Below are 24728 nucleotides of genomic sequence, written 5' to 3'. Positions count from 1 at the left end.
AGACACAGGCAGAGGGAGAAGCAGGCTCCATGCACCGGGAGCCCGACATGGGATTCGATCCCGGATCTCCAGGATCCCGCCCTGGGCCAAAGGCAGGCGCCAAACCGCTGCGCCACCCAGGGATCCCTAAGCAAATAAAATCTTAAAAAAATATATAAAGTGCACATATAATACACCAAAAATTATATTACTTTTAATATATGATTTTTTAAAAGTCAAATAAGATGTCAACTTCCAACTGTGAGTGGCTTATATATATACTCTCTGGAAATTCTTTATTTTTTTATTTTTTATTTTTTAAGATTTTATTTATTTATTTGTGAGAGATACAGAGAAAGAGAGGCAGAGACACAGGCAGAGGGAGGAGCAGGCTCCATGCAGGGAGCCTGATGTGGGACTCAATCCTGGGTCTCCAGGATCATGCCCTGGGCCGAAGGTGGCACCAAACCGCCAAGCCACCAGGGTTGCCCCAAAAATTCTTAAAAGGAGCACTTGATCAAAAATGTGGAAGACAATTCACTTCACTAAGCCCTTACCTCAGGGTCTCATCTCTGCTTATCTGACCTCCTTTTAGTACTTGGGGAATGACACTGGGTTTGAGCTCTGTGCCATCCCACCACTTGCTAGAGCAGGGCCTTTCACAAGCCACTTCTTTCTCAGCTTCTGTTTTTATTCTTTCTTTTTTTAAAGATTATTTATTTATTTATTTATTTATTTGAAAGAGAGAGAGAGAGGTCGAGGGAGGGGAAGAGACTCCCTGCTGAGCAGGGAGCCCCACTCTGGGCTTGATTCCAGAACCCTAGGATCATGACCTGATCTGAAGGCAGATGCTTAACTGACTGAGCCACCCAGGTGCCCCTGCCTCTATTTTCATCTGTAAGATAGGATAATATGCTCTCTGTGCAGGGAGAGAATTAGTGGGTGAATGTAAAATGGTAATCCTTAGCTGGTAGAAGGTACAACCACTCTGCTGGCCACAAGCAGCGTGCAGCATTCTTCCCCTTCCCACTCTTCTCCTTGGAATCAATATTCAGAAGTGCCTGGCTGGAGGCTGAGGGCCCCACTTAACAGGCTGTCTTACTCTGGATCCTATAGGCTCTCTTATACTATTGACCCCACATCTATCTGACTCCAGCTCCCATAGATTGTCTTACATTTTCTGAAAGCATTGTCTGGCACAGAGGAATGTGTGTTCCCCAAACATCTGAGAATTCATTTAAGGAGGATTTAAGTTTTACCCATTTGGTCCATAATCCAAACCATAATTATTATTATTATTATTTTTTGAAGATTTTATTGGGATCCCTGGGTGGCTCAGCGGTTTAGCGCCTGCCTTCGGCCCAGGGCGCGATCCTGGAGACCCGGGGTCAAGTCCCACGTCGGGCTCCCTGCATGGAGCCTGCTTCTCCCTCTGCCTGTGTCTCTGCCTCTCTCTCTCTCTCTCTCTCTCTGTCTATCATAAATAAATAAAATCTTTATTTTTTTAAAGATTTTATTTATTTATTTGCAAGAGACACAGAGAAAGGCAGGGAGAAGCAGGCCCCATGCAAGGAGCCCAATGTGGGACTTGATCCCGGGACTCCAGGATCACACCCTGAGCCCAAGGGAGACACTCAACCATTGAGCCACCCAGGCCCCTCAAATCATAATTCTTTTGTCTAATGGAGACGCAAGCTTGGAGAAGAGAGGAGGGGACAGTTCAGGCATTAGGAAATGTTTCTCTAGTAATTACTCTGAGTGTCACAGTCCTGGGCTTGATCACTGGAGGTCAGAGAAGTGTACACTCTGAGTGTTTTGTAAGGGGCTCATCAACTGGCTGGGACCATATTTGGAAGCTAATAGTTACTGCAGTGGTCATGCTGGGGTGGGATCAGGGAAGGGTTCCAGGAGCAGGAGTCTTCTAAGCTGGGCTCCAAAGGTTGAATAGGAATTTGCTGGATGGGAGAAAAAGCAGACTGACTAGCATGAGAGCAGGCTGGTTGAACTGTGGCCTGTCCTGGTACAGTGAGTACACTGGGCAGCCAGGGAACTGATGAGTGCAAAAGGGAGTGGATTAGTGGCCACACAGAGGTCTTTCAAAAGATAATGTCTGAGAAAAAGAACACTTGGAGGTGGAAACTTGAATCCTTGGGGTTGGGGCTTTGGAAAATCAAGTTAGCAGACAGGAACCTGGTATTTGGGGTAGAAAGGAAACAGTACTGGAAAGCTGTATGGCGGGATCCCTGGGTGGCTCAGCGGTTTAGCGACTGCCTTTGGCCCAGGGCGTGATCCTGGAGTCCCAGGATCCAATCCCATATCGGACTCCTTGTATGGAGCCTGCGCCTGTGTCTCTGCTTCTCTCCCTCTCTCTGTGTCTCTCATGAATAAATAAATAAAAACCTTAAAAAAAAAAAAAAAAGGCTGTATGGCTTCAGATGTGGCCAAGCCTTCCTTGATCCCCCCCCCCGCTTTTTAATATTTTATATATTTATTCATGAGAGACACACGGAGACAGGCAGAGGGAGAAGTAGGCTCTCTGCAGGGAGCCCGATGCAGGACTCGATCCCAGGACCCTGGGATCACGACCTGAGCCAAAGGCAGATGCTCAACCACTGAGCCACCCAGGTGCCTGCTTTCCTAAGTAGAAGCCTGATCCAGTTCTGGGGAAACTGCTGAGTGGGAAGAGAAAGGAATTCTCAATTTCTAGACAAATAAGAAGGGATGGTTGTGGTATTCACCCACAACATTTGGGATTAATGACCAAAGACCTCTGTACCTCCCTTTAAACCTGATTGTTTAATCAGAAAGCAGATGATGCTCATGGCCAGGGAGATGAAGTGCTTGAACTGGGAGTTGGGGTTAGGAGTTTGGCTCTGACAAAGTCATGCTTCCTCTCAGGATTCAATGAGAGGGTGTCTTGGAGAACAGTTGGCACAAAGGAGGAGAAGCCACAACTATTACTGGAACAAGGCAGTTCTAGCCTATTCCAGAGATAAGGCCCTGGCCAGGGTTGTGCTTCTAGAAGAAGTGTCAATCTCTTCTCAACACTGCTGGCAGAGTGGGCTTTGTACTGTATAGATGTGATCCATAACTGCTCCTTAACCTTTCATGGTTCCCAACTGCCCTCCAGAAAAAGCTTATATTCTTTAACTTGAATAAGGCCCTGCATGGTCAGGTACCCATGACCGTTCCCATCCTCACCTGACACCTTTTACTACTTCCCTGACTGCCCCTGAGGCTCCCCCAGATCCCCTAGCACCTTTAGCTTTTCCCTTAGTGCTCAGCTCTCTACCTTGTTTTCACTTATCTGCCTTCCTCACAAGGCTATAAGGGGAGAACTCCATAATATCTGCTGAATGAAGGAATGAAGAAGGGGCACTCCTAAGAATAAAGGGATCAACTGTGTACTGGCTAAATGCCTTGACAGGCATCTATCTATCTCAACAGGGTAGGAATTATCAGTAACATAATTCACAGATGAGGAAACTGAGGCTAAAGTAATGTCACTGCCTGACACTTAAATTCCTGAGCACTTGTGGGTGAGGCAGGCCCTGTGTTGGGTGGGCCCTTACAGATGATATCTATGTGCCAGCTAAGAACAACAGATATAAGGCCAAGCAGACCATGTGACAATTAAGGCCCTAAAACCTTGCAGAGGAGCTTAAATTCTGGACTTCAGTTCTTCACAGGGCTGCTGAAGTGTTAAAGGAATTAATGCGTATCAAGGGCCCAGGATGGTGTCCAGTATACAGCATAGATTTAGCAAGTATTTGATTCTAATCTCTGTCTTAAGGATGGGAGACAAGTGCCCAGGAAAGTTCCCTGAGCTCAGATGAGGAGGATAAGACAGAGCCCTGTCCTTTCCTCCCTGACTTCAAGACCCAGTGTCCTTGTGAGTATATGTGGTCCTGCGGGTCCCCTCAACCCAGAACTGACTGACACACAGGAAGTGCTTGGCCAGGGCCTGCTGGATGCAGAGGCACCAGAGAGGGCTGTTGTATTTGAGACCACTGCAGCCAAGTTCTACTTAAGAGGCAGGAAGGGCCCTCTGAGGTCACCCCAGGGAAGCCCAAGAGGTTTTACCTGGGCTTCTACCCTCCCCAAGACCCATCAGTAACCTGTTCATCCCAGTTGCCTGTCCCCCTCTACTTCTTTTTCTTGGGGGCTCAGATGTTGGAAAGAGCACTTCCTGTAGGGCAGTGATGTCCAGAGGTCAGCTCTGGGAAGAACCACTGTCCCAGCACATCTTCATACCTTAGCATCTTTATTTAACTGTCTTTTCCAGAGGCCTGGGGTGTCCTGAAGCAGGCATCTTCTCATTTGTTTTCCCAACACCCAGCATATTGCCCAGAATGCAGGAAATGGTTGTTGAATGAAGCAATAATTACATTTCAGGACTCATCATGCACTTAGTCTGTATAGGCCCCTAAAATTTACCTTTACCTTAGAGAAACCTCATAGCCACCCTGTGTGTTGGAAGCCACAGGTGAGGAAACTGAGGCTTGGGGCTGTTAAGTGACTGGCTCAGGGCCAAACAGGGGCGGCTCTGAGGTCCTCAGGGTGGTCTGTGGCAAAGGAAACGTTTCAGAGGAGCCTTGATGAATTGGGGCAATTGGCAGGGTTTAATTGTCAGTCAGAAACGCCTAGCTCAAATTATTAGGTGTGAAGAAGGAAACAGTCGAAGCTCCCCCACTGAATTGCCCAAAAGGGGTTGGCAGGAGTGACTCCATAGCAGAACAAGGGGTGATCCTGTAGGGCGGGACCCCGGGGTACAGACCCAGCTCTTCTCTGGCTGGTCCCAGTGCACAGAGAACACTGCCAACCTTACTTTGCACCTGGGGACCTTCAGAGTACTTCAGAGGCCCCCTGGGGTCATGGTTGGGGTGGGTGGGTATCTACCCTCTATGAAAGTCTGCTTGCTGTCTTGGCAGGGACTGCATCCCAGCACTTACGGTGTGCTAAGGCTGTGTTCCTCCATGGCTGGACTGTGGGCCTTGGAGACTAGGAGGTTCAGGGGCAACCTGAGCTCCTAGGCTATGAGGGCCAATGTCGGGGTGGAGGACCAGAAAGGCTGAAGGGTGGAGTTTAGGGACCCCCGTGCCGATGCCGTGCAGTGGGAGGCCAAAAGTGGCCTTTTTCCCAAGTGGGCTCATGGCTAACAGATAGAAGGGCTGCGGGTAAACACTCCACTGGGGCAATAATTATGCACATTTACTAAGCCCAGGGAGGAATGGTAGTCACGTGGCTCTCGAGGGCGGCGCCCTCAGCTTTGAGATGGAGTTAACTCTAATCACAGAAGGCTTTCTGGAGGAGGCGGGATTTTTATGGCGGTAGATCGTGGTTTTCCCCGAACAGCGAGGATGCCCTTAGCACTTTAGGTAACAGCTAGCTGCCGCGGTGAGCCTTTTGCAGGGGTGCAAGTCCAGGGGGCGACGGAGTCAGACCGAATTGGGGGAAGGGCCTCGGGGGCCCGGAGGCCCGGGCTGAGGCTGGGTTTGGGCTCTCTGACTTGTCCTTACGCCGCCGTCTTTGATGTTTGGACGCTTCGCGGCCGTTCCCGGCCAGGGCTCCCGGGCCCCGGGCGCTGGGCGCAGGCCTCGAGGTCCAAGGCGCCCCGGGAGCGGACCACACCGGGCGGAAGGTTAGGCCATTAGGCCTTGCCGGGCCCGCGGAGCCGTCCGCCCTCCCAGTGCAGTTCCGCCGGGGTCCCGAAGCCCGGCTCGCAGGGGCGAGGCGCGCGCTCCCGGGGGATCAGGGCTGCGGAGCCGGCGGCCTGCGCCGGGCGGCCGTGGCACGAGAGGGCCATCTGCCTGGGTGCGGAGAACTGCAGCGTCCGCGGTGCGAGGCGCGGCCCCTCCGGGCCCCCAGCCCGCGGCCCCTGCCCCGCGCGCACACACCTCCGGACGCCCGCCCGCGCCCGCGGCCCGAGTCCCCGTGCCAGGCCCAGACCCAGACTGGGCGCTGGAGGCGGTGCAGGGATCAGTGGACCCCTCCCCCAGCGCTCCCCTCGCCCCGCCCGAGGCCGCGAGGACCCCTGAGCCCGGGGGTGGCGAGGGAGCTTCGTCCCGGCGGTGCCCCGGCTGGGGACGCGGCCTCACTGGGCGGGGGCCGCACGGCGGCAGGCCGAGGTGCGGGCGCGCTGTCAGGCTGCTGCCCGGCTCCGGCGCGGGGGGTGGGCTCGGCGCGGGGGTCGCTAGCCTCATCCCCCGGCCGAGGCCACGGCCCGGCAAGCAGTGCCCGGGCGGGTAACCCGACCCGACCCGGCTCCCGGTCGCCGCTCACCCCGCAAGGCCGGGCAGGGGGAGGGAGAGAAATGGGAGGGAGGGGGAAGGGAAGGGGTGGTGGGTGAGGGGCTGTGGGGACCGCAGGGCCGCGTCCCCGGCCTGTCTGCGCGGCTCTGGGGCGGCTGCCCGTGCCACCCGGGACGAGCCAGCCCCCTGCCTCGCGGGCGTCGGGCCTGCGGCAGGAGGGAGCCCCGAGGCTGCACAAGCTTGGCTCGGGGAGGCAGACCCGAGCTGCTGCCTCCATTTTGTTTCCTGCTCTGCTTGGTCTGTGGTGGTGGTGGTGTGGGTTTGGGGTGCGGCCGGGCAGGGGGTTCACCTGCGGCCGCGCCTGCTCGGGGCCTGAGGCCTCGAAGACCCCAGCCCGAGCCCCAGGTGAGCCCCGCGGTAGGAGGGGGGTTGCCTCGGCCTCGGGCCGAGCCGAGCGGGCTGAGGGCAGGTGCCCCGTGGATGGGGAGCCGGGCTGTAACCTAAGATGGAGGTCGGGACTGACGCGGGGCTGGCGGGACGGTCGGACAGGCCTCAGCCGGGCCAGGTGGCGACGGGGCTGGGGCTCGAGATGGGTAGGGTGCAGGAGCCGTGTGCAGCTCGGGGCCGGCGCGGCGCCCCGAGGCAGGTGAGGGGACCTGAGTGCCACCCACGACGCCCGCAGGCCCAGACACTCCGGGGAGGCGCGCGAGGCCCCTGGGGAGGCTGCCTCAGGCCCCGCCCGGGCAGCCGGGCCGGCCCGTAGGCCCGGGCCGCAGGCGGGCGCGCGAGGGGAGGGGAGGGGGCGGCAGCGGCGGCTCCGCTGATTGGGCGGCGCGCTCGCGAGCCCGACTTCACCCGCCCTGAACCCCGAAGAGTGAGGCGAGGGAGCGCGCGCGCGGTGGGGGAAGGGGTGCGCGCGCACTCGGTGCCCCAGCCGCACGCGGGCCGGCGCGAGGCGCTGGGTCGCACGCGCCGCCGCGGGGGCGCGCGCGGTGGGGGTGTGAGGAGGAGGAGGAGGCGGCGGCGGAATAGGCCGGGGCAGGTCGCGCTCGCTGCCTGCTCCCTGGAAGAGAGACGCGGGGGGAGGGGGGTGCGGCGAGCGGCTCCGCTCTCTCCCCAAGGCTCCGCTCGCGCCCCAGTGTAATGAGGGTCACCCCCTCCCCCCAGCCGGCCCGGGAGGGGGCGCGGGGCACGGTAACTAGTGCGCTGGGTTGGGTGGCGGGCAGGCGCGAGGAGGAGGGAGGAGGTGGCCGGGCGGGGAAGATGGTGGTGGCTGTGAGGTGAGGGGCGCGGGGGAGGGCCGGGCGCGGCGCGGTGTCGGTGGCCCGCGGCCTTCTAGCCGCGGGCCCCCTCCCCCTCCATCACTACCAGCCGGGCTCAGGCCTAGCCGGCCCGGCCGCCGCGAACTTCCTCCCGGCGCGGCCAGTGCCCCGCCGGCCTCTCGCGCGCACCTCGGCCTCCGCCTCCCTTAGGTAGCCGGCTGGTGGGCGCGGGGCCGGCTGCCCTCCTGCAGCAAACTTTGCTTGCTGCTTAATATTGATGAGTGCGATCGGCTCGGCCAGGAGGTGCTGCCGCGGCTGCGGAAAGGAGCGCGGCCCGGGCAGGCGGCGGCGGCGTCGGCAGCAGCCATGTTTGTCAAGCTGTAGCAGCTGCTGCTGCCCTGACTCGGCTGCCTCCGTTTCTCTCCCTCTGCCGCGCGTCCCGGCCTCTGGGCCCTGCAGCCGTGGACTGAGCAGTCCTGCAGCCTGGAAGGCGAGGTTCGGGGTGCACCCGCTTCGGCCGACTCGCCTGCGGCCTGGGCACGGCCGCTGCAAGGGCTTCAGCGCCGGCTGGTCGCAGGGTGCAGCGCTATTGTGACCGCTGCACCCGAGCGAGCCAGGAAGGGGGGGGGTAACCTTTTTTTGTGCAGCGTCCGGGATCCCCCCTCGAACCTTACAGCCCCCTCCCTTTTGGAGATCCGGACGCTGGACTCCCCCAGCGGGGGATGGGGAGGATGATTCCTGTTTGAGATTTAGGAATTTCTACTGCCAAAGGGATTTTAATTTTAGTTCAGCCCAACTGTCCACCAGTCTGCAGTGCAGGAAAAAGGGACGGGTTGTTTGCATGTGGCAAGGTCTGCCTAGCTTCGGGAAGATGGAGTTTGCGGATGCTCACCGAGGCCATTTTTCCATCGTCAGCTGGGGAACTTTTTCCGCCCATGGAAGTGCAGCAGAAAGGCATCGAGGCCACTAGGCCTTGAGAAGTGGCTGCCATTTTGGAGATAAGAGTCAAATGGCTTATAAACTCAGACTAATTGCTGTTTTTGGATTCCAGGTTGATGCTGGCCCAGGATGGATCAGACCTGTGAACTACCTAGAAGAAATTGTCTGCTGCCCTTTTCCAATCCAGTGAATTTAGATGCCCCTGAAGACAAGGACAGCCCTTTCGGTAATGGTCAATCCAATTTTTCTGAGCCACTTAATGGGTGTACTATGCAGTTATCGACTGCCAGTGGAACATCCCAAAATGCTTATGGACAAGATTCTCCATCTTGTTACATTCCACTGCGGAGACTACAGGATTTGGCCTCCATGATCAATGTAGAGTATTTAAATGGGTCTGCTGATGGATCAGAATCCTTTCAAGACCCTGAAAAAAGTGATTCAAGAGCTCAGTCGCCAGTTGTTTGCACTTCCTTGAGTCCTGGTGGTCCAACAGCACTTGCTATGAAACAGGAACCCTCTTGTAATAACTCCCCCGAACTCCAGGTAAAAGTAACAAAGACTATCAAGAATGGCTTTCTGCACTTTGAGAATTTTACTTGTGTGGACGATGCAGATGTAGATTCTGAAATGGACCCAGAACAGCCAGTCACAGAGGATGAGAGTATAGAGGAGATCTTTGAGGAAACTCAGACCAATGCCATCTGCAATTATGAGCCTAAATCAGAGAATGGTGTAGACGTGGCCATGGGAAATGAACAAGACAGCACACCAGAGAGTAGACATGGTGCAGTCAAATCGCCATTCTTGCCATTAGCTCCTCAAACTGAAACACAGAAAAATAAGCAAAGAAATGAAGTGGACGGCAGCAATGAAAAAGCAGCCCTTCTCCCAGCCCCCTTTGCACTAGGAGATACAAACGTTACCATAGAAGAGCAATTAAACTCAATAAATTTATCTTTTCAGGATGATCCAGACTCCAGTACCAGTACATTAGGAAACATGCTAGAATTACCTGGAACTTCATCATCATCTACTTCACAGGAATTGCCATTTGTAAGCAGTTTTTGGTACAACTTAAATATATACATAAATGTATATATACAGGCAACTTAAAAGGGAAACATAACTAATTGGTTTTTGGTTGCTTATCAGTTCACAGCTGAGAGCCTATTGCTAGTGATAGGCTTTTTGGGGAAATTTTACTTTGATTTTTAAATGTATCTCTGTTGTATGAGTTTGGTTCTTTTCAGATTTTTCCAGTTAACTTTCCATTGAGGACTAAGAGAAAACTTTTAAGGGCATTCAATTGAGTTCAGATACTATTTTTTCAAGGTGGAGGTACACATTTGTTTAGCTTTTTTTTTTTTTTTTTTTTTTAAATGCTTTGGCTTGCTGATATCACGAGTACACGTGAACCAATTTCCTGGAGTCCTTTTTTTTTTTTTTTTTTTTTTTTAAACACAAAGGATGGATTATTTTTTTAGTCGATAGGGTGACTCTTCAGGTTGGAGTGCATTTTGGGTACAAATTGAAAGTGGCTAAGATAAGATCTTAGACATCAGTCAAAATTTAAATTAGGCCGATTTTTCTGAACTACTTGGTGTGAAGGTATAGCATCCTGTGCTTTAAATAACTGCCACCATCAGCATAGGCTCCTGGGTCTTCTAGTTTTTAGTTTGGAAGTGTATGTATGTGTGTGTGTGTGTGTGTGTGTGTGATATGTGTATGTGTATAGAAATGAAAATCTGAGTTAGTAGTGCTGTGTACTGTTGTTAAGGAGTTGTAAATGATAAAGTTCTTTTTTATTTGATCTTTTGCAGAATTTTTTGATCAGTTAGCAGAATGATCAGTTGACTTCTCTTAGTCTGTTTCATCATCTTTAAAATCAAACTTCTTGGTTGTTAAAAGATACCCTTCAGCTTTAAATATTTGATTCTGATGTTGTTTCTGCCCAGATGTATTGTTATGGTCACCTGTAATGTCACCACAGAGGATCTCCCCACTCCCTTATAACTCTGAAATGTTTAAAGATTTAATCACAAAAAAATTTACGTGGTGATTGTTTTGAGTGCATTAAATATTCACTTTACCTTATAGTCTTGATGTTCTTTAAAGTCAAATAGAATGTGGGTGTGTCACTTTTGTTTGTTGATTCATGTATTAAATATGCATTAGTACTCCTTGGTTTCTTAACTTGGCAGTTGCAGATTTTAAAAATTTGCTCTGGGGATCCCTGGGTGGCGCAGCGGTTTAGCGCCTGCCTTTGGCCCAGGGCGTGATCCTGGAGACCCGGGATCGAATCCCACATCAGGCTCTGGGTGCATGGAGCCTGCTTCTCCCTCTGCCTGTGTCTCTGCCTCTCTCTCTCTCTCTCTGTGACTATCATAAAAAAAATAATAAATAAATAAATAAAAAATTTAAAAAAAAAAAAAAAAAAAAAAAAAAAAAATAAAAAAAAAAATAAAAATTTGCTCTGGTAGTTATCTTGAGTATGTATTGTTTTAGATATTTTTTAGGGTGGATACGCTGTATTGGTAACTTATTGGTAGTTTAGACAAACTCTTTTTCTTGGGTTCACATTGAAATTTATTTTACGTATATGGTTTTGCCTTTCTATTTACATAAAACCCTAGATCTGACAATGGAAATAGGTATTTCTCTAGAAGTATATGTATAGAAACATAAATCTGTGTTTCTCATCAAAGATGTCAGTGGAGTATTGGCTTTATTTATTTATTTATTTTTAAAGATTTTATTTATTTTTTCATGAGAGATACAGAAAGAGAGGCAGAGACACAGGCAGAGGGAGGAGAAGCAGGCTTCATGCAAGGAGCCTGATGTGGGACTTGATCTTGGGAATCCGGGATCAGGCTCTGAGCCAAAGGCAGACAGACAGTCAACCACTAAGCCACCCAGGCATCTCGAGTATTGGCTTTATCATGAACAATCGACAGTATTGGAGCCTGTAGACAGTATGTTAGGTATCTAAACTGGGAGTTAGCAAACTTGTATAAATAGACAATTTTTTTTCTGGCAGAAAGTCTAAATTGCTTAAAGACTTAATGGGTTTGAAGAGGCAAGTAGCCAGTTTATTTAGGCCTTTGGTTTAAGATTGTGGATGCAATCTATAGCTTTGATTTTTGCCTTTGATTATTTATTTATTTACTTATTTTTTTTTTGCCTTTGATATTTTTTAACTGAATATTTGATAGTATCGAATCAATCTCAGAATGCAAATTCAGCTGAACAATATAGCTTGGGAAAGATGTAATAAAAATAATTCTTAGGAGATCCCTGGGTGGCTCAGCGGTTTAGCGCCTGCCTTTGGCTCAGGGCGTGATCCTAGAGTCCAGGGATCAAGTCCCACATCAGGCTCCTTGCATAGAGCCTGCTTCTCCCTCTGCCTGTGTTTCTGCCACTCTCCCGCTCTCTCTCTGTCTCTTATGAATAAAAAAAAAAAAAAAATTCTAAATGGTCAAATGCTATTAATACATTCAGACTCTTTACAGTTAATTAGTTGATGCAGCATATACAGAACACTTACTCTGCATTAGATTCTCTTGTCAGGGCTGGACATTTTATGATTTATGATTATGATGATGATGATTATTTTTAGAGAGAGAGAGAGAGAGAGCACATGCATGAGCAGAAGGACAGAGGGAGAGGGAGAGAAATCCCAAGCAAGCTGCTGCTGAGCATAGACCTCTGATGCCGGGCTTGATCTCAGAACCCTGAGATAATGACCTGATTTGAAACCAAGAGTGGGTTGCTCAACCAACTGAGCCATCCCGGTGCTGCAGGGCTAGAAATTTTAGAAAATCATTAGCAAATGCTATTTGTCTTTTTCTTTTTCTTCTTCTTCTTCTTCTTCTTGCTAGAAATTTTAGAAAATCATTAGCAAATGCTATTTGTCCTCGTCGTCGTCGTCGTCTTCTTTTTTTTTTTTTTTTTTTTTTTTAAAGATTTTATTGGGACGCCTGGGTAGCTCAGTGGTTGAGCGTCTGCCTTTGGCCCAGGGCGTGATCCTGGAGTCCTGGGATCGAGTCCCATGTCGGGCTCCCTGCATGGAGCCTGCTTCTCCCTCTCCCTGTGTCTCTGCCTCTCTATCTCTCATGAATAAATAAATAAAATCTTAAAAAAAAAAAGATTTTATTTATTCACAAGAGACACAATGAGAGAGAGGCAGAAACATAAGCAGAGGGAGGAGAAGCAGGCTCCATGCAGAAAGCCTGATGTGGGACTCGATCCCGGTACTCCAGGATCACACCCTGAACCAAAGGCAGATGCTCAACCACTGAGTCACCCAGGCGTCCCTGGTCTTTATCTTTTGTCTGTGATTTTTTTTTTTAAGATTTTATTTATTTATTAGTACGCATGCGCACAAGCAGGGAGAGCAGCAGACTGAGGGAGAAGCAGGCTCCCCACTAAGCAAGGAGCTGGATGGGGGACTTGATCCCAGGACCCTGTGATCATAACCTTAGCTGAAGGCAAACACTTAACCTGAGCCACCAAGGTGTCCCTGTCTGTGATACTATGATAGAATAAGATTCTCTTAATGTGTGAGAATGAAAGTAGTTATTAGGATTGTATTCTTCCTGTCTAGAATTAGAGACAGGACAGACAGGAATTAGAGAAAAACATACAATTCATGATCATATTGTCCATTGTTTTATATATCTAGCTATAAGCAGACTGTTTGCCTCCTGTCATAAATAGCAGCCTCTCAGTTTATTCTTACGGTCTTTAAGTTGTTTTGTCTGAATATAGTGATGTGAAATGATTGTCATAGTTAATAGTCCTGACTTGGTGCTTTTATATTTAATTGGGTTGACACCTAATTCTTGCCAGTGAACATACATAGTGTACAGAGCTCATAATATGTAGGTATTTGATAAAATATTGAAGGAACATTGGTCCCAGAGCTGTAAGTTTAAACAGGCAATAACTTACACCTTATTAAGTGCTTTAATCTGTATTGTCTCCTTGGGTCTTCATAGCCTTGTAGTAAAAAGATGTCATAAATGATACAGGTTATCTTTCAAGGTACTTGAGATTATTAGCGACTCAAGACTAAAATCCTTGAAATCATAGAATTATCTCAGTACTCTTGGTTTTCTGTGGTGACTTCTAATAGTGTCTGACACTCTTGGCTGGGCCTGGTTTACTCACTAGGCTGATTTTTTTTTTAAGATTTTATTTATTTATTTATTAATTTATTATTATTATTTTTTAAGATTTTATTTATTCATGAAAGACACACAGAGAGAGGCAGAGGCACAGGCAGAGGGAGAAGCAGGCTCCCTGTGGGGATCCTGATGTGGGACATCCCAGGACCCCGGGACCACGCCCTGAGCCAAAGGCAGATAGTCAATCTCTGAGCCACCCAGTTATCCCACACTAGGCTGATTTGTAGTAGTTGTTTGTTTTCTGCTCTTCCCTTATATGTTTTATGGAGAATTTACACTATTGTGGTATTCATGAATTTAGGGATAGTCAAAATTCTTAGGATGTAGTTAGCTCCACCATGATCTGATGTACATATTTATAAAGAAGACCACTGAAATTGAATCCACTTAAAATGGAGACCAAATTTTCATAATAAGAAGAGGATTTACTTAGGATTTTTAAACTTAAAAAAAAAATTTTTTTTAAGATTTTATTTATTCATTAGAGCACACACAGAGAGAGAGGCAGAGACACAGACAGAGGAGAAGCAGGCTCCATGCAGGAAGCCTGATGTGGGACTTGATCCTGGGACTCCAGGATCATGCCCTGGGCCGAAGGCAGGCGCCAAACCGCTGAGCTACCCAGGGATCCCTACTTAGGATTTTATGTTGAAAAGTAAAATTAATAATTATGAAGAGAAGTTTTTTAAACCTTTGTCAAACTTTTTTTTTTAATTAATTTATTTATTTATGATAGTCACACAGAGAGAGAGAGAGAGAGAGGCAGAGACACAGGCAGAGGGAGAAGCAGGCTCCATGCACCAGGAGCCTGACGTGGGATTCGATCCCGGGTCTCCAGGATCGCGCCCTGGGCCAAAGACAGGCGCCAAACAGCTGCGCCACCCAGGGATCCCAACCTTTGTCAAACTTTGGTTATGATGACAACTGTTTGTTATAATAAGGCAAGAATCAAATAGATTAAAAGAAATTCTGTCCAGCAAAATTGTACAATAGCGAGATGACATACTTATTTTGGTTCACTCTCATTGTGATCATAAAGAGGGTAAATTTTTGTTAAATAGTTAAGGACTTAATCAGTTTTAGTAAGATTCTCTTTTAGAAATGTCCACTCTGGAAGATTTCAAGTGTGTACCAAAGAAGAGAGAATAGTAGACATTTTCATGTACATAACCATTTTAAAAAATAACATATTTTACCAATCTTGTTTTATCATCTCTTCATTGTGTCATTCACTTATATTTCTTAATTCTTTGATGTTTATCCTGTTACTCTTTTTTTTTTTTTTTTTTAAGATTCTATTCATCCATTCATGAGAGAGACAGAGAGAGAGAGTCAGAGACACAGGCAGAGGGAGAAGCAGGCTCCATGCAGGGAACCTGACGTGGGACTCCATCTTGAGTCTCCAGGATCAGGCCCTGGGCTGAAGGCGGTGCTAAACCCCTGAGCCACCTGGACTGCCCTCATGTTACTCTTTAACCTCCTGTGCTATTATGTTGTCAGTTGTCACTTGTTTACTGGTTGACCTAGGTCGTCTTTTCCTTGCCTGTAATCAGAGTGGTTTTTCTTTATTTATATTGACTAGAAGAAACACAGCATCTTTTCTCCAGATTTGTTTGCAGTTTCACCTTGTAATGGATTGGCATTATAATATTAGTTCTTTCATCAAGTGGACATAGACACTGTATTGATCATAGGAAGACGGTTGAATGGAGACTTTTAAAAAGAAGATTTATTTCTTTGAGAGAGAGAGAGCTCTAGCTCTCGCACTCTGGGGGGTGGGTGGGGCGAGGTGAGGGATTAAGGGAGAATGAGAGAGAATCTTTTTTTTTTTTTTTTTTAAGATTTTATTTATTTATTCATGAGAAACAGAGAGAGAGAGGCAGAGACACAGGCAGAGGGAGAAGCAGGCTCCATGCAGGGAGCCCGACATGAGACTCGATCCCCGGTTTCCAGATCACGCCCTTTGGCCCTAAACCTCTGAGCCACCCGGGCTGCCCATGAAAGAGAATCTTCCAAGCACACACCCTGCTGTGCTTGGAAGAGCCAGAGTCTGGCTGGATCTCAGGACCCTGAGATCATGACCTGAGCTGAAATGAGTGGGATGTTTAACTGACTGGGCCACCCAGGTGCCTCTGCATGGAGACTTTTTTGCCATTTAAAAATAGATATTTTTGGGTCCTGGGATTGAGCCCCACATTGGGCTCCTTGTTCAGAGGGAGCCTGTTTTTCCCTCTACCTGTTGGTCCTCCTGCTTGTGCCCTTCTCTGTCAAATCTTTATTTATTTATTTGTTTGTTTTTTTAAGATTTTATTTATTTATTAATGAGACAGAGAGAGAGCGAGCGCGCATAGCAGAGGGAGAAGCAGGCTCCATGCAGGGAGCCCAACGTGGGACTTGACCCCAGGTCCCCAGGATCAGGCCCTGGGCTGAAGACAGCGCTAAACCGCTGAGCCACCCGGGCTGCCCTCTGTCAAATCTTTAAAACACACACACGCACACAAAACCTTAGACTTGGGCAGAATCAGTAGTAGAAAGAAAAGGGTGAGTTAATCCAAAAGATTATTTCAGAGGAGAGAAATCGGTAGCCCTTTTGGGCTGCCTGGATTGGAGGCAAAATTGGAGTCAGGATTTGAGGAAAGGAGAGGTGAGCGCAGATGATACTTAAGGCTTTTGTTGTTGCCTAAGACAATGATTCCTCAGGGATTCTCTCCTCTGCTGTCATCGCAGCAATCCTCTACTTTCACGTTTCTTGTCTCAGGAGAAAATGGATCCTATCTCCATACGTCTCTGGTTCTGCTCTTTGATTCCCTCCTTGCTGGAGGACCTTGTGTTACTCATTACTCTTTTCCTCTTTCTCTGAAGTCTTTATTCTCTACCTTTCTCCTGTGTCACTATTTCTCCCTAAAAACAGGGTGACATGTTCCTATTCTAAAGGAATCTTTATATATCCTATAATCCCTCCAGTGAATTTCTTGAAAGAGTTACCACTCTGTTTACCTCTGGTTAATGCTCTGTGGATTGGCTTTTATATCCTCCTGTCTGCTGCAACTGTTCTTTTATAAGTCACAGATGACACTTCAATACTTACTCTGTTAGATTTGTAGCATTTGACTACCACTTTGACTGTTTGCTCTCTTTTATTCCTCTTTCATTTTCTGCAGTCTCATCTACTTTGTGGATTCACTTTGCTGCTACTCTGCTGTGTGAAAATGCTCTTGACCTGACTTCTGAGCTTTAGACCAAGAAATTCTAATCACCAACCAGCTTTCTTTTCTAACCATATCATGTTCACTTTTGAACCTATCCCTTATATTGCCACACATTTTCTTCTATATTATTGGTGGCATCCTCTTTCTCTTCATTTCAGGGCTGGAAACTTTGGAGTCCTGTATTCATAATTTTTTTTTTTAAGATTTTTAAATTTATTTATTCGTGAGAGAAACAGAGAGAGAGGCAGAGACACAGGCAGAGGGAGAAGCAGGCTCCATGCAGGGAGCCTGATGTGGGACTTGATCCCGGGACTCCCAAGATCACGCCCTGGGCCAGAGGCAGGCACCAAACTGCTGAGCCACCCAGGGATCCCCTCATAATTTATTTGATAATTTGAGTGCTTCTTCTGTGACAGGCATGGCTAGTATTAAAAAAGAAGGTAAGACACAGTCTGTTTTTAGGGAACTTGACTGTTTAAGGATGACATGTAAACAGTGACAATACAGAATACTAAGTGGTGTAATATTTGTTAGAGATACAGTACTGTGACATATCTGAAGTAATCAGGAAGAACTTCACAGAAAGGCTGTATATAATTGAGCCAGAGACATTCCAGTAAGAAGGAATAACATGCACAAATGCGAAGAAATTCTTTGATAGGAATCTAGAGAGAAGTGGGCATGTCAGGAAATAAAATATAAAGATAGGCTTTGGGGGTGCCTGGGTGACTGAGTGGTTGAGCATCTGCCTTTGGCTTAGGTTGTGGTCCCGGGGTCCTGGGATCGAGTCATGCATTGGGCCCCCTGCAGGGAGTATGCTTCTCCCTCTGCCTGTATCTGCCTCTCTCTGTGTGTCTCTCAGGGATAAATAAATACGATCTTAAAAAATAAAAAAAGATAAAGTCAAGTTTAAAAAAATTTTTAAAAAGATTTATTTAAAGAGTTTTTATTTATTTATTCCTGAGACACAGAGAGGCAGAGACATAGGCAGAGGGAGAAGCAGGCTCGCAGCAGAGAGCCCAAGGCGGGACATGATCTCAGGACCTCAGGATCACGTCCTGAGCTGAAGGCAGATGCTCAACCGCTGAGTCATGCTGTACCCTGTATGTACTCTTTTAAAAATATTTTGGTAGGGGCAGCCGGGGTGGCTCTGCAGTTTGGCACTGTCTTCAGCTCAGGGCATCATCCTGGAGACCCCAGATCAAGTCCCACGTTGGGCTTTAAAGATTTTAAAAAAATCTTTATTTTTCATTTTTAAAACATTTATTATATATAACATATGGATATATATGTGGATAATATGGATATATGGATATATATTATATATATATCTCCATATATTAAGATCTTATTTATTCATGAGAGATGCAGAAAAGAGAGAGGCAGAGACACAGGCAGAGATTCGAGAAGCAGGCTTCATGCAGGGAGCCCAATGTGGGACTGGATCCTGGGACTCCAGGATCATACCCTGAGCTGAAGGAAGATGCTTAACCCCTGAGCCACCCAGGCATTCCTACAACCAGGATATTGATGATGTAATCCATCAATCTTGTGCAGGTGTCCCCAGTTTTTGTTTTTCATGGTTATTTTTTTTCCAAAAGGAAATTCTGTTTTTCTAAAAAGATATGTTCCAGATGTCTCCAGTTTTATCTGTACTCATTTTGTGTAGTACATAGTATATTATAATGTGTATATTCAGTTCCATACATTTTTATCACCTGTATAGTTTTATGCATGTACCACCATGGTCAAGATATAAACTAGTTCCAGGAACACCACAAGATCTCTCCTGTGGCCCTTTTATATCATATCCATCTCCTTAAAGCTCCTTCTTCAGCCTTTTCTAACTAAACCTCTCCTTTGTAAAATTGTTATTTCCAAAATGTTACATAAATGGTATTATACAGTGTATTAATTTTTTGGGATTGGGTTTTTTTCACTTATATGTGTAAGTCCCTAGAGATTCATTCAGTTTATTGAGCGTATCAATATTTTATTCTTTTTTATTACTAAGATTCCACAGAGTGTATATACCATGCATTTAACCATACAGCTGTTATAGAACATCTGGCCAAATCCTGGCTTTTGGCTGTTAGAAGTAAAAGTGCTGTTAACATTTGTATACAGGTTTTTGTGTAAACCTGTTTTCATTTCTCTGGAATAAATGCCTAAGAGTTGTAATTGTTGAATTGTATGGTAATGACGTTTAATTTTATAGGAAGCTGCTGAGCTGATTTCCAGACTCTGCATCCTTGCCATCATTTGGTGTTGTCATTATTTTTTTCTTTTGTTTTTGTTTTTCAAGATTTTTATTTTTAAGTAACCTTTGCATCCACTGTGGGGTTTGAGCTTACAATCACAGATCAAGAGTCATATGTTTTACCAACTGAGCCAGCCAGGCGCCCCTTTTTAATTTTTCTATTTTTTCCTCATTCATTCATTCATTCATTCATTCATTCATTTCCAGTGTAATTAATGGACAGTGTTATATTAGTTTTGGGGTACAATATAATGATTCAGCACCTTTCTTAAAGATTTTACTCCTTTTTTTTTTTTTTAAGATTTTACTTCTTTAGAAAGAGCACACATAGGTAAGCACACGTACGTAAGGGAAGGTGGGGAGGGGCAGAGGGCAAAGGAGAGAGAATCTCAAGTGAGATTCTGCACACTGAGAGCAGAGCCCTGTGGGCTCAGTCCAGCTATTGTGAGATCATGACCTGAGCTGAAATTGAGTCAGATGCTTATCCAATTGAGCCACCAAGATGCCCCCAATGATCCAGCAATTCTATACATTAGTGCTCAACATGATGTGTTCTCTTAATCTCCTTAGCCCATTTCACCCATCCCCCTCCAATATCCTCTCTGTAGCTATCAATTTGTTCTATTTAAGAGTCTAGTCTTTTGTCTCTTTTTTCTTTTGTTATTTTGTTTCTTAAATTCCAGGGACTGAGGTTTTTTTCCTTTGTTATTTTGTTTCTTAAATTCCAGGGACACCTGGGTGGCTCAGTCCCTTAAGTGTCTGAGTCTTGATTTCGGCTCAGGTCATGATCTCAGGGTCCTGAGATCAAGCCCTGCCTGCATGGGGCTGCTGGGCGTGGAGCTTGCTTAAGATTCTCTCCCTCTGTGTCCCTCCCCACCCTCTGCTTGCATGCACGTGCACTTGAAAAAAAAAATCCACGAGTAGAAATTATACGGTATTTGTCTTCTTTGACTTACTTCATTTAGCGTTTTACCTACTAGACCCATCCATATTGTTGCAAATGGAAAAATCTCATTCTTTTTTATGACTGTATTCCACTGTGTGTGTATGTGTTTGTGTATACACACCCACAATACACCTTTTTTAATCCATTCATCTGTCAGTGGACATTTGGGCTGCTTCCATATCTTGGCTATTGCAAATAATGTTGCAGTAAACATGGGGGTGTATATATCTTTTTAAATTAATGCTTTTATATTCTTTGGGTAAATATCGAGTAAAAGTACTGGATCATCTGATTTTTAATTCTTTTTGAGGAACCTCTATACTGTTTTCCACAGTGGCTGCACCATTTGCATTCCACCAACAATGTGGATTCCTTTTTCCAACAGTAAGGGTTCCTTTTTCTCCACATCTTTGTCAATGCTTGTTTCTTGTGTTTTTGATTTTAGCCATTCTGACAGATTTTAGCCATTCTGTGAGGTGATGTCTCATTGTAGTTTTGATTTGCATTTGTGTTGTTACTATTTTTATTTCCGCTCTTTTGATAGTTATGTAATGATATCTCATTATGGTTTTAATTGGCATTTTCCTGATAGCTAATGATGTTGAACATCTTTTTGTGTGCTTATTTGCCATCTGTATATCCTCTGGTGAAATATGTTCATCTCTTTTGCCCATTTTCTAATTGGGTTGTTTGATTTTTTTTTTTTAACTGTTGAGTTTTGAGAGTTCCTTGTATATTCTAGGTGATCTACATTCTTTGTAATGGTTTTATACAAACCATAAGTTTTAAGCATTGCTTCTACTTTTAGATAATTTATTAGATAACCAACAAGATCATACATACTTGTGGTTTCCCCTTAATAAATTGGAACAGATTTTAGTGTTGCTTTTATGAGGCAGAATTACTTTATTAAGGTTTCTAAAGTTCTTTTCACATCTCCAGTGATGTTGTATAAAATACTGTAATACTCTGGTAAAGAATGCTAGAAGGATAAAATCCATTTTAGAGTATGAGCAATTGTATTTACACATAGATTAAGTTAAAAATAATTACTGGTTATATGATATCCCCTTATATACCAGGAAAAGTCTGAATAAAGGTAGTCTTTCTTTGTAAATTATGAGGGTATATTTTCTATCTCTAATTTCTCTTTAATGTGTAATTGGAGCTGTTGGGGATCCCTGGGGCAAGTAGGTGATATACAAGTTACCTTTGTACTCAGTGAAAATAATAGACATTAATGCTATGCAAATTGTCATTGGAATTTTATGTCCAAAGGTGTTTCTTTAATATTGCATTTGGTTCAATTAACAATGTATTGAATTTGTTTTTGTAATTAGTGTATCAAGGAAAAACACCTCCACCCATGCTGTCATCTGTAAGGGATTGCAGAGCAGTTGTTGAGAGGTAATAAAATTGTAAATTTAAAGTGCTTTTTTAGGGCACCTGGGTAGCTCAGTTGGTTGAGAATTTGCCTTGGGCTCAGGTCATGATGTAGGGGGTCCTGGGATTGAGTCTCACATGGAACTCCCTGCTCCACAGGAAGCCTGCTTCTCCCTCTGCCTCTGGCTCTCTCTTTCTGTGTCTCATGAATAAATGAATAAAATCTTAAAAAAAAAGTGCTTTTATTTTTAAACAGAGCTTTGGGGCAGAAGTATTACAGTGGAGGTAATAAAACCACTGAGATCACTTCTTTGGTGGAGTAGATGTTAGAATTGAAAGGAAAGTCTTGATAGATAATATCTGTGGAATATCTTTCTAGTAATAATTTCATAATAATGTTTGTGGAATTTTTTCCTAAGGATAAACTGCTGGTAGTGGAATTATCAGGGCAGTGGGTTAGATTTTTTGTGTCTTGATAGATCTTTTTCTATATGGCTTTCTAAGAGGATTGTACTTTTTTTTTTTTTTTAAGATTTTATGTATTTATTCATGAGAGACACACAGAGAGAGAGGCAGAGACACAGGCAGAGGGAGAAGCAGGCTCCATGCAGGAAGCCCGACGTGGGACTCGATCCCGGGTCTCCAGGATCAGGCCCTGCCTGGGCTGAAGGCAGCGCTAAACCGCTGAGCCACCCGGGCTGCCCCGGATTGTACCTTTAAAAAAATTAAAAAAAAAAAAGATTTTATTTATTCGTGAGAAATAGGCAGAGACATAGGCAGAAGGAGAAGCAGGAACCTAAAGGGAACCTGATTCAGGAGTTGATCTCTAAAGGGAACCTGATTCAGGAGTCGATCCCTAAAGGGAACCTGATTCAGGAGTCGATCCCAGAACCCCAGGATGGTGCCCTGAGCCAAAGGCAGATGCTCAACCACTGAGCCACCCAGGTGTCCCAGGATTGTGCCATTTTAATAGTTTATTTTATTTTATTTTATTTTTAACCTATACCCAAAATAGGGCTCCAGTTCATACCCCTGAGATTGAGTTGCATGGTTCACCAAGTGAGCCACCCATGAGCCCCTATTTTAATAGTTTTAAATAGGGTGAGAGTCTAGCATTTACCCCATTTTGATAGCGAAACCAACTTTAATAGCACTCATGTTTTAAATTTTTTTCTTTAGTAAATGGATGTATAAATGCTACCAAAGCTTGGTTTAATTAATACTTTATTGTTGAAATGATTTCCATTTGTTTATTGCTTATATTTTTTCTATGACCTTTGGGTCTATACCCTTTGCTTACTTAAATACTCAGATTTATTTATTTATTTATTTATTTATTTATTTATTAAATACTCAGATTTAAATGTTTTATAGTTACTATCCTTTTATTGCATCGGATATAAATGTTTCAATTTCTTTTTAGTTTTAGTGAATGATTTACTGTAGTTGTAGAGCTGGTTTGATTTTTCATATACCCATATCTTTGTTTTGAAGTGATTTCTTTTATTGATTCCAAACATATTGTGCATTTATATATTTGATAAACTAAGTTTACAGACTTGTAAAAATGTGAAGAAATCCTATCTGCCACAGTCTTACTGATTTAATATGAATTTTATTTATTTATTTTAAAAGATTTTATATGAGAGAGAGAGGATGAGGAAGAGAAAGCATGAGTAAGGTGGAGGAGCAGAGGGAGAAGCAGGTTCCTCACTGATTAGGGAGCCTGATCCCTAATTGATTAGGGAGCTCAATCCAGTACTCTGGGATCATGACTTAAGCCGAAGGCAGACACTCAACCAACTGAGCCACCCAGGTGCCCCAATGTGGATTTTTTTTTTTAAGATTTTATTTATTTATTCATGAGAGACACAGAGACAGGGGGAGACAGAGAGAGAGAGAGGCAGGCAGAGACACAGGCAGAGGAAGAAGCAGGCTCCATGCAGGGAGCCTGATGTGGGTGGGACTCGATCCCGGGTCTCCAGGATCATGCCCTGTGCCGAAGGCGGTGCTAAACCGCTGAGCCACCCGGGCTGCCCTCCAATGTGGATTTTATTTTGATATCCAGTACTATGCTGGTGATAGTTTTTTTTTAAGATTTTATTTATTCATGAGAGACAGGCAGAGACATGGGGGGTGGGGAAGCAGGCTCTTTCTGAGGATCCTGATGCAGAATTCGATCCCAGGATCCTAGGATAACACCCTGGGCCAAGGGCAGACACTTAACCACTGAACCACCCAGGCGCCCCTGATGACAATTTTTATAGTGTTTAATATTCTTTTAAAAATATAATTTGGGTAGCCCGGGTGGCTCAGCAGTTTAGTGCTGCCTTCAGTCCAGGGCCTGATCCTGGAGACCCAGGATCGAGTCCCACGTCGGGCTCCCTGCCTGGAGCCTGCTTCTCCCTCTGCTTGTGTCTCGGTCTCTCTCTCTGTCTCTCATGAATAAATAAATAAAATCTTTAAAAAATACATATATAATTTGTTTTCTTTTTTTTTTTTTTTTTTTTTTTTTTTTTTTTTTTTTTTAAATTTTTATTTATTTATGATAGTCACACAGAGAGAGAGAGGCAGAGACACAGGCAGAGGGAGAAGCAGGCTCCATGCACCGGGAGCCCGATGTGGGATTCGATCCCGGGTCTCCAGGATCACGCCCTGGGCCAAAGGCAGGCGCCAAACCGCTGCGCCACCCAGGGACCCCTGTTTTCTTTTTAATATAAGTAGGCTCTACACATTCAGCGTGGAGTCCATTGTGGAGCTTATTAAACTTAGAACCCTGAGATTAAGACCTGAGTTGAGATCAAGAATCCAATGCTTGGAGTGCCTGGGTAGTGCAGTTAGTTGGGCATCTGACTCGTGGGGTCCACTCATGTTATGATGTCAGCGTTGTGAGATTGAGCCTCTGCTGGGCTTGATGTGGAGCCTGCTTGAGATTCTCCCATCTCCCTCTGCCCCTCCAGTCTGTGCTCTAAAATAAATCTTAAAAAAAAAAAAAAAAAAAGGAATCTGGTGCTTAATCCACTGAGTCACCCAGGTGCTTCTTGAAAACATAAATTCTTAGAGCTATGATGGGGATATTTCCCTCTATGATAATAACTGCTTTGCCTAACAAATTACTTTCCAATTTAGCAGCCTAAAACAATAAAGTTATATCACAGTGGGTTAGGAATCCTGGAGTGGCTTAATTGGGTGGTTCTGTCTCAGTTTCTCATGAGATTTACAAGTAAGGCATCAGTCAGGGCTACAGTCATACGAAGGCTGTAGGATTCCTGTTCAAGATGGCTATGTGGCTGCTGGCTGGCTGCTTGTA

The 24728-nt window shown here is 45.6% G+C and overlaps 1 protein-coding gene across 10 annotated transcripts in view; it reads left to right on the top strand.

Annotated features, from left to right (window-relative positions):
* Positions 1–6328: 6328 nt before the first annotated feature.
* NSD1 (nuclear receptor binding SET domain protein 1) overlaps positions 6329–24728 on the top strand; it is a 154575-nt gene continuing 136175 nt past the window's right edge. The window contains exons 1-3 of one of the 10 annotated variants that reach the window (XM_025434216.3): positions 6329–6635; positions 8544–8657; positions 9398–9487. In XM_025434216.3, coding sequence (XP_025290001.1) covers positions 8628–8657; positions 9398–9487 — 120 coding nt within the window. In that variant the 5' untranslated portion in view covers positions 6329–6635; positions 8544–8627. Of the gene's footprint in view, positions 6636–7057; positions 7105–7219; positions 7425–7454; positions 7511–7629; positions 7703–8543; positions 9488–21375; positions 21443–24728 lie in introns of those variants that run through there. The other 9 variants (XM_025434220.3, XM_025434214.3, XM_025434218.3 and 6 more) reach the window with 9 other exon arrangements.

This window comes from Canis lupus, chromosome 4 (assembly GCF_003254725.2).
Source record: "Canis lupus dingo isolate Sandy chromosome 4, ASM325472v2, whole genome shotgun sequence".
NCBI classification, from domain to species: domain Eukaryota; kingdom Metazoa; phylum Chordata; class Mammalia; order Carnivora; family Canidae; genus Canis; species Canis lupus.
The sequence above is the reverse complement of the archived record's forward strand: the minus strand, read 5'-3'. Positions and strand labels throughout refer to the sequence as shown.